This window comes from Macadamia integrifolia, chromosome 10 (genome assembly GCF_013358625.1).
Source record: "Macadamia integrifolia cultivar HAES 741 chromosome 10, SCU_Mint_v3, whole genome shotgun sequence".
Taxonomy (NCBI): domain Eukaryota; kingdom Viridiplantae; phylum Streptophyta; class Magnoliopsida; order Proteales; family Proteaceae; genus Macadamia; species Macadamia integrifolia.
The window spans coordinates 1,006,852-1,016,922 of record NC_056566.1 but is presented as its reverse complement, the minus strand read 5'-3'; the positions used below and the strand labels follow the sequence as shown (position 1 = coordinate 1,016,922).

General features: G+C 36.5%; 1 protein-coding gene across 1 annotated transcript in view; it reads right to left on the bottom strand.

Moving 5' to 3' along the window:
• Positions 1 to 8,956, bottom strand: part of LOC122091534 — a 12,364-nt gene extending 3,408 nt beyond the window's left edge. Inside the window, exons 1-8 of the mRNA XM_042661546.1 lie at positions 8,601 to 8,956; positions 7,547 to 7,882; positions 7,271 to 7,445; positions 5,647 to 5,827; positions 5,474 to 5,557; positions 4,417 to 4,524; positions 1,195 to 1,464; positions 5 to 92 (exon numbers count right to left, since the gene is read on the bottom strand). Coding sequence (XP_042517480.1) covers positions 5 to 92; positions 1,195 to 1,464; positions 4,417 to 4,524; positions 5,474 to 5,557; positions 5,647 to 5,827; positions 7,271 to 7,445; positions 7,547 to 7,865 — 1,225 coding nt within the window. The 5' untranslated portion in view covers positions 7,866 to 7,882; positions 8,601 to 8,956. The remainder of the gene's footprint in view (positions 1 to 4; positions 93 to 1,194; positions 1,465 to 4,416; positions 4,525 to 5,473; positions 5,558 to 5,646; positions 5,828 to 7,270; positions 7,446 to 7,546; positions 7,883 to 8,600) is intronic.
• Between the last annotated feature and the right edge of the window lie 1,115 nt (positions 8,957 to 10,071).

The window sequence follows — 10,071 nt, the reverse complement described above, 5'->3', positions numbered from 1 at the left end:
CTGCTGCCATCACATCTTAAGAAGTGCTCCCATATCAATTTCAAATTGTCTTCAAGCAACTTACTGATTGGGCCTATTTCCACCATTCCATCCTGAAAATTTCAGGCATTCAGTGTCAAGAAGACCACAGAACCTTCATAGAATGATCAAAATGGAAGAACTACTATGTTATCAATAAAATAGCCTAGAAAGAATGATATGCCAACAGTCAAGCATACTCCAAAAATGGTGCATAATTGGGAAGCTATACTTACTGAAAACAGATTTAATGTAGGGACACCATTCTGAAAAGTAAAGCCAAAAGAGTAAATATTCCTCGAGGGAAGACACGTAAGGTTCTAATTAACTTGAAAGGTTAAACAATATTTTTCTGACCAACCCATCAACCTAGTCTGCTCCTTTTGTTCTAGATTTCTCGGATAAGGTAGTGAGAATTGTCTAATCATTTCAAGTTCACACGGCAGCCCAAACAAGAGATGTCTAGTTCATTGAATGCCCCTCTCCTCACCCCCTGGTGTTTTGACATTTGAAGGTTCTAGGTTCAAAGGATGGCAAGGAAGTCTATGATAGATGGTATAGATTGAGGCTAGTTCATTGAATGCTCCTCCCTCCACCTTTTGGTGTTTGTCATTTAAATGGTTTAGGTTGATGGGTTATAGCAAGCATGTCTACAAGATGTTAGTGGATCATGGAACCTAATTGTCTTTGATCCAGATTTGAGGCATAGTCTTAACAGTCATACCACCAACTTCTTTGTCAAGAGAGGAAAAAGAAAGTCATCCCACCAAGTGTAGAAATGATTCACAGGAAAACATAAGTAAGCTTCATAACTTGATTGAATGATCTAAATACAAGCCACATTCATAATACATGAATCCATGGGGAAAAGGTTGGCTTACTGACTACCAAACATGCTATAAACATGCAAAAAAATTTCGTGAAACACCATTAAATCATCCTCATCATATGACATTCTATGTTAAAAATAATAAGTGAATAAAAAACAAACTAAATTGTGATGATTGTAGAACACCCAACAATGGACCATCATTTTAAGAATTCATCTGCTCACTTTATCTTCCGGCCAACCAAAATAGCGGATATACGAGATTATTAGAATAATCCAAGCAGAGATTTTGTAATTCATTAAGATGTTAAGCACGAGAGAGTTTTCATATGATAAACTGGACTTACCCGTAACAATGTATTTATTCCTGTCAGCTTCAGACTAGCTTCCTTTGCAACTTCCCCACTTGAAGCTATGAAATCAAATCGATCAGCATCTCTTAACTTGATCCTCATTGAGGAATTCTTAAAAGTTTTAGCTTTGGTGTGCCAAACACCAACAATAATGTATCTGTCCCCAAAAGTCTCTTTCCCCAGTGGCCATCTCAATCCTCCTTTCGCATCTTGATCAATAATTGCAGAAGCAATTAATTTTTTTATGCCATCCATCTCCTCGTGCTGAAATAGACAATATATAGTTAGCATGATAAACAATTTCCCTCTTCTCCATATTTCTTTTTCCTTCAAAGCACCCCATTACTTTCAGTTTTTTATTGTCTAAATGAAGAAAGAAAAATAAGAATGGTTATAAATTAACAGATGAAAAGTGAAATGTGAGGGGGTGTGCAAAAGTGATCCGCATACTGGCGTTGTGGGAATCTTTTCCCAAATTTAAAATTAATGAAAACCTTGATGAAAATGGTGGTGGTTATCTTGGTGGTGGACGCAGTGCATGTAGGATGCATTGGCTTGACTGATCTATATGGTACGTCAGGTAGACAGCTGGTACCTTACTATAGTCTGTCGTTATAAGCCTATGCCTGATTTGTAGTTGTGTGTCAAGTTGACAGCTGGCACTTACTATGATTAGTCATAACCCGTCAATCTTTTTGCATGGATCTTTGTACTCGTCCTTGCTTGGTATCCCCATGTAACCAACCCCAATAAGTTGGGATAAGGTTTTGGTTGTTGTTGAAAACCTTGATGAAAATATCATGAGATCTCCCAATGATACAACACAACACACAATCCTCAACACACCCCCAACCACTAAAAAAAAAAAAAAAAAAAAGATGATATAAGCTTTATTCTAAACATAGTTTTTAAGGTGGTAAGGCGACGGAGGCGTATAATGGTCTTTCGGAGCGCCTTAGCGATAAGGCGGGCATAAAGCGTCGCCTTATCGACTAAAACGTTCCAGTGTAATTTTTTTATAAAACCAATCTATTTGGCTCAAATCCTAGTTGAATCCTATTACTCATATGTTAAATAAATATTAAAGGTTCATATTCATACCAATGTAAGATATCCATCAAGAAAACAAATCTATAAAGTGAATAAACTAAGTTCATCTTCATCAATCATCAATCATCAATCATCAATCATCAATCATCATAACATATTAACATATAATATAAATACATAATTATGAAACAAAATTATAAATATAAAGAAAAGAAGACAAAAAATACAAGTATTTATTATACTTACCTCTATGATGCCAAAATGAGTGCCTAAGCCCTAAGGTCATTCACTATATTTCTACTTTTGTCAAAGAAGAATGAAGCTCACTGCTGCCGGAGCAAAATGGTCGCTTGGATCAGTGGTTCTTCTGTGTTCCTTGATTCCTTCTCAAAGCCCTTTCTTAAAACCCTTGACAAAATCCAATCCCTGTTTATGAATCGTGTTTTTGCTTTGTTTGTTTTGGTTATTTTTGGTGGAGTAAATTTGATCTCATACATCTCAAGTGTTAACAAAACCATACACCTACCAATAAAAAATATATATTTGGAATCTTCATCAAGTAATTTTAAAATGTGTTTGAAAAAAAAAAAAACCCATAAGGCGACACTTCACATAAGGCGAAGCACTGCCTTACCGTCTATAGACTGCATCATCGCCAAGGCGACGCCTTAGTAGCGCCTTAAAAACTATGATTTTAAACAGCAAGTAAGATGATCTAAGCTTTTTGAATGATTCCCAAGATGATCTAAGCTTTATTTTAAACAGCAAGTAAGATGATCTAAGCTTTATTTTAAAGAATGATTCCCAGGATGATCTAAGCTTTAGTTTCAACAACAAGTAAGATGATCTAAGCTTTATTTTAAACAGCAAGTAAAAAATAGATCTCAGAGCACAGTACTATTTCAAATGAGTCCTCCTTATCCCAGTAGGATGCCCAAATTCATCTCGCCGACATCATTGCATCAGCTAAGAAAAAATATCTGTTTTTGTTAAATGACTAGATTCATGCCCGAATCCTTGCGGCCATTGGTTTTGATCCTGTTCCTGATCAAGCATCATCCTCTTCATCATCTACGGATCAAACCATCAATCTCAAAGAAGAAAGCTTTCAAGAAGCTCAAAAGCCAAAATATTAAGAAAAAGGGGGGGGGGGAAAGAGGCTTCATTTGCACCTTGGCCCAGTGTCTTGCTAGATGACAAGACATTTCATCTCTTGCCAGGTGTCAAGCAACCACACCTAGTGCCATCTGAGTCAGACTGACGTCTTGGCATGCGTCACTCTGCACTATAAGCGCATCATAGTGACTATCACAGATGGATAGTATAATAATTCACCCACCCTCTGAAACTTACCTCTGAAAAATAGTGGTCCCACCACGTGGAATGCCAGGGTATCTTTCTAGAAGAAGGCTTATCTCTTAGCCAACAATGGACCCCAGTCCACACTATCCTGAAGACTTTTAGCCTTCACAATCTCCAAAAGAAAAGGAAATCTTATCTTTAAAGATTCCTGCTCCTAAAAGCAAGCTTCTCCATTCAACGCCATTCTTATTTGGGCCCATCAAGGAAGCTTTCATCAGATTCAAAGAAGCTTTGAAGTCCATCTTGGCCTATAAAAAACCTCCTTCTCCTCAGTTTCAAGCATCCGAAAAAATTCTTAGTGCTTTACTTTCATGTCTGTTAAGTGTTTGTAAGAATTTTCTTTTGTTTGAAAGAGTTCTCTTGTGAGTGGAGTTCGTAAAAAAAATTTAGTTCATGAGTGTTTGGCTATTTCTACAGTTGGCTATTTCAACAAGTCTTGTGTTCTAAGATTATGTAAGTTTTTCTAAGTCATTAATTTACTTTATTTTAGTATGATTGCTGATTAAAGTTCTGTGTTTTGAGATCTGTTTTTTACTTTCTGTTTAAAATAAAGCTTAGATCATCTTACTTGCTGTTTAAAATAAAGCTTAGATCATCATGGGAATCATTCTGGTATAAATTAAAAAAATAAAAAAAAACTGTGGGCTTGGCCACACAAATCCTGTTTCAACAATTCCACTCTAAACTCTAGCAGCACATCTTGTTGGACCATTAGCCTGTGGTTAAGGATTCCAGTTACAAAAGATCAAAGGATATAATAGGAAAGGATGAAAGTTGACTGAAGTAAAACAGAATACAACTCACAAGCAATTCCTTCAGTATCTTCTTAGTGCACAGCGCCAACCTCAGGTCTAGATCCTTCTCGGGGCATGACATATCCACTACTAGTTGGCGCACTGGATTTAATTCAACCTACAAGACATAACAAGAAAGATTTCAACTTCATCTGCTAGAACAGGTTGGCTCCTACAGCCCTTTTTTGTTTTTTTTTCTTGAACTTCCACATGAGACAACACGTTGAAAATTAAACATTACTAGGTGACAATTTATCCAACAAAAAGAATGACATAGAAAAACTCTGAAATTTATTAATGGAATAGTAGAAATATTTCTTTGGATCATCCAAATTGTTTCAACCATGTGAAAATGAACAATGAAAAAATGCATGGTCACAGCAACCACCAATTATAGTTTCACTAAAATAACACTTATCTCAGTCAATTATATGATTGCCACCCATAGAGGATGCTACATCCCTCACGTGGTTAGATTCTTTTCCACAAGCACACACACCCAAATATGTTGCTTTGTCCATACAATTACACCTCCGCCCCCCCCCCAAAAAAAAAAAAAAGTTGTACAAGCTAATCTTATAGAATATTATATCCATTGAATGAAACCAAATCTAAATGTATAGATAAAATGCTTTGCAGAAGAAAAAAAAAAAAAAAAAAAAAAATACCCAACTCAGCAGATACATTGAAGTCAAATGTAGAGAGAATGTGGCAAACAAAGACTACAAAAAGTAGCACAAGCTAAGCAACTTAGAGTTATTCAAAAAGGGTGAGTAGTTAGTGTACAGATAACTGCATCTTGCATTTAATAGGACCTGCTAAATGAGTGTTAAAAACAGGAAATGTCACTGCAGAAGACAAACACCTGCATGGGATTGTCGAACAAGAAGATAGGAAAAAGCATCCTGCTTCCGACTCATGCATTTCTAATAGTATAAAACTAATGTTGTTGGAAATGATGTATCTCATTTTCCTTTCGCTCTTTCTTTACCCTTTCATACCAGTGTATTTAATTAAGTACAGACATTTCATTGCACACAGCCTGATAGAAGTTGCAAAGAACTTGCCTTCTGGAGCTCTAATTTTCCCTCCATTTTCATTGCTTTGCATTTGCATGATAAGGTTGCAGTAGGTCGGCATTTGTCAGAGACCTACATGAAAGAAGGGAAGTTTGAGAAGTGCACAGCAAACTGAAATAATAACATAAAACCATGGAGGCTATAAGCAGCGAAAAGAATACCTTCACATGGTAATACTCTTTCTCTTCTTCAAAGTCAACTCCAATCTTTGGTATGATACCTTGTAGAATGTACTCAACATATGAGCCAGGAATATTTGTGTAGAATGATCTATTCACTTGACTTAAAGCAATTTCAACAGCTGATTTTTGGCTGATTGTGGCCAGTTGACTAGCTGGTCTCCTGAAGCATTTAAATTCTGCTATTAATTGGATGAAGAGAAATAATACAAATCTATTCCTTAAAACACAATTTAAATAGTGCTAAGTCAAGAAGAGGAAGCCATTAGGAACTTTAAATTTTAAAAGCTACACTACTATATCATACTAAATCCCAGGGTAGACATAAAAAATAATAAAAGAAGAAGAGAGAATCTCTTTTAAAAATCAACATTACAATGCCATATCAAAATTCAAACAGGCGCGGAGTGAGCCAGAAAGTAATTCCTTATTATGAAAGTATTTGAAAACTCTCTAGTTTGTATATTATAATAGAGTTTTCTTCCATAGCACTATAGAGAATGAATGAATTCGTTTCGCTTTCTTTTTATTTACCCTTGTAAAGTAGTTTTACTGAGTTGAAGTAGAGGGACAGTTTTGTAAATTCCTTCTAAAAATCCCCCCCCCCTCTCCCTCTCCCTCCCCTCCCCTCTCCCTCTCCCCTCTCCCCTGAATCCCACGCATAACTAGGAGGCATACTTCACTAGGTTGTGGGAGATGCTGCAGGTCAGGAGATGGGGTTTGCATTTCTCTTTCAATTTCACCTGATGAGTACAAGTTGTCACCAGTATGCTACAAAGCCATCGACGAAACTTTGAGTCCAGTGCAATGCCTCTGCTTACACATTCCAAAAACTATCATTGGGAATGCTATTGAAACTCCAATCTCAGGAAACAAGAAAGATCGATCATTCCATTCTTTCAGAAATTGGGAGGATGGTGGGTTTTTCTAGAATATATCTGCTATAACTCATGATAAATTCATGGCAGATCACGTCCCATAAATATAGTGTGGAAACACTTGAGCATTCAGAACTCAGAAGGGACAAGGGAAAGGAGGAAATGACCATAACACATAGGGTCAATGTTCTGCTTCCAGACAAACGATGACTGCAACTCAGCTCCCTACAAGTTGGGAGGGCTATTGGAGAACGAAGATCACCTGTTGCAGTGATAAGGGTTACTGGAGCTGCAGGGATGTGGGTTAACCCAAGCCACTGTTATGGCATGTCTTTGGAAGGGTATAATGAATCATATGGGTGAAGTGTGGGAGCAGGTGTGAGAGCGCCCGCGGGGGGGGGGGGGGGGGGGGGGGGGGGGGGGGATTTGAGAGTGAAAATAAGGTACATCACTATACACTAATTTGTCCAATGCATGTACTAGAAATGATAAGTTATCAGTCAACTATGTTACCTGGACCCAGAAAAAGATAATAGAACACATCTTGGATGAGACATAAATTCCACATCTTGCATTTAATCGGGTTATATGAAGTTTCAGTCACAGGTACAACACTTCACTTTAAGTGTCCAGGTAACATAATGAATATGTACATATGTAATATTTGTAGTGACATATGTCAAAATAATAAACATGTGAATAAAATATAAAAGGGTTTCAAATCTTACTGGTGGAAGAGAATTTTTCCAAATCTAGCTACAAAGGAAGCCTTTACTTCTTCAGACTCTTGCAAATCCATTCCATTCATCATGTTTTGCACAGATGTTTGTAGATCGTCTTGTATCTTCTCTATGATAGAAACCCATGGGCTTCTTTCGCAGCTCCTTGTGGGCTTATCGACTCCTAGGAAAGCAAGACAATGATTACCATTAAACTGAATACTAATCAACAAATGGGGTGGATGTTAACAAGTTGCAAAAGATAATTGGCGGTGTTGTAGAAACCTTTTGGCTCATGGACGCTCACTAAAGCCAGTGGTTTTTCACCAGATTTTCGCTCAAAGTATTCACAGGAAGTTGGTTCCAGCAGGAAAGCAGGAAAGTGGCCATCCTCATAGCCAACTACCCACCATCTAGAGATGGCTTGAGTTGCATAAACTATCTTTCCCCCTGACACTACCTGTTTACCTTTCCTCCTATCTGAATAATACTTGGTTGAATTCAGATTGAGGTTTCTCTCAAACCGAGGAACAAGCAAATCTGGAGTGGGAAACGCCCTAACTGAATCTTTTAGATGCCTCCTGTGTGGTGGGATGTATGCCATCAGTAGGACTCCCAAACCTACAAAAATTTAACACTTTCTGTTAAGATTAACTTCTGGAGAATAAATATCTTATTCCGAGAACCAATTCCCCGCCCCTTCCTCTTAAAGAAAGAAGTTAGCGAAATGATACCATTATAACCAAAGAACGTATGATAAATCAATCTGGACGGCCAATCCTAGAACAAGAGAGCCAAGAAGCATGAACAAAAACATAGGCTCAACTCAGAAGGCAACCAAGAAAATAATGTGAAAATGCTACTACTAAGAAGAAATAGTCCCCACCCCAAGTGAAAACAAGGAAAAAGGAGATTAAAAAAGAAAAAAAAGGCACCAATGCAAAAATCAATTTAGCAAGGGTTCCTCCATGTCATTGAATGATCTGGGACCTAATTAAATGAGGAGTTTCAGCCTAGAGGCCCAGACTTCCACCCAACTAATAGTACTGTTTCAGTCTACAAGGTCATGTCATTGAATCTGTACTCCAAGGAGTGACAAATTAGTGATAATCAAACCCTCCATTCCCATCCTTTTTCAAAATTTCGTAACAAGACAAGAACTTATAACCCATTTCACAAAGATTACATTTTCAACATACCAACAATAGATGGGGGATTTGAGAGAACATAACCAAATTATTAAGAACAAACAAGACCCAGAATAAATTTCATAAAATAAAACTGCTAAATGCAAAATAAAATAGCATATCAAGAGAATTCTGTGATGGGTTGAATTCACCTTCCAGAGAAATGACGGGTTAGGAACTGCGAACAGAACAGAACGGATTGTAAATTGTTCAGTCTCTCTCGCCTTTCTCTTCTGCTCGGTAGTTCAGTAGTTCAGTAGTTCAGTAGTTCAGTCTCCCTACCACCCAGACAGAAAGATATATATCTAACAAAGTGGAAACAACTGGATTCTTTTTCTTGATCGTCAAGGAAAGATTAGAACCTTTTGTTTTGAGAAAAACAAAAACCAGGAAACTTTTTCTTGACCGCCAAGCAAGCAAAGATTAGAGGCTTAGAGCTTTTTGTTTTGACCAATAGCGGAGCTGGGAGTGGGAGCAGCTTAAGCTGCTGACACAGTGAAACTCAAATCATATCTCACATCAAGGCCTTCCTCCAATAATCACTCATTCTAGTGACAAATGTTACTTTCACATTTCCCTTGTGGAGCGTTTCAATAGGTTTCAGAAATTCGGTACAGGAGATAGGTATGATTTTTATTCGACTTTATAAACGCCATTTGGTTTGATTTGCTTTCGATAGGATATCATAATTCATGTCATATATAATATTTGAGATACATGTATAATATATATTTAGATACATAATATATAATTACTGTACATGTTTATACTCAATTCGGTTCAAAAATAGATAATTCGATATGATTTCATTCGATTCGATTCGACTCATTTGGGTTTGCCTTGGATATGGATATCCTGTCATAATATTCATTTTCTTGACACCAAGACTATACAAATCCTTATTCAGTTTAAACGGTTTGATATTGGTTTTGATACTCGATTTTTTACTCCAAATTGATGTTGGGGTTAAGTTGAAACATAGTTAGTAAATTCGCGGACTTTTTCCGTATCCAAACATTTTAATCAAAAAGTCATAATTTGGCATATCAATTTTTAAAAAATCCATATTATACGTGTATTTTATAGGTACTCGTATTATACACACTTTACGTTTTATTCTTATTAATATGTTTAGTTTGGGATCCAAAAAAAAAAAAAAAAAAAAATCAACCCCAAAAATCAAAACGACACTTCTCCCTTTCCGTAGGTTTCTCGATTTTGAGAAAAAATGTGGATGACACATGTCTCCCTTTCTTATTTGATTAATTCCAACCCCCCTTTCTATATTGTCACTCCCTCTCTCATTTATTACCGTATACCTTTTATTTAACTTCATTTCAAGCTTATCTTAAATCTATCAATCAAGAACCTTATGTGTCCACCCTCTTGTTCTTATTCATTAGTCTGTTAATTAAGTCTACTAAATTATAATTTTGCAACTCAATTTAAAATCTTACCTTCATTACGAATCTACCGTTGATTATTATGATTGAATTATTGAATATCTAAATGGACCTATACGCGATCTGATTCCGATTTTAGAATACAGATCCACATCAGTAGGAGTTATTGTAGATTTTCTTGTTTGATAAGATAATATCAATGATGATATTTTAATTTGTA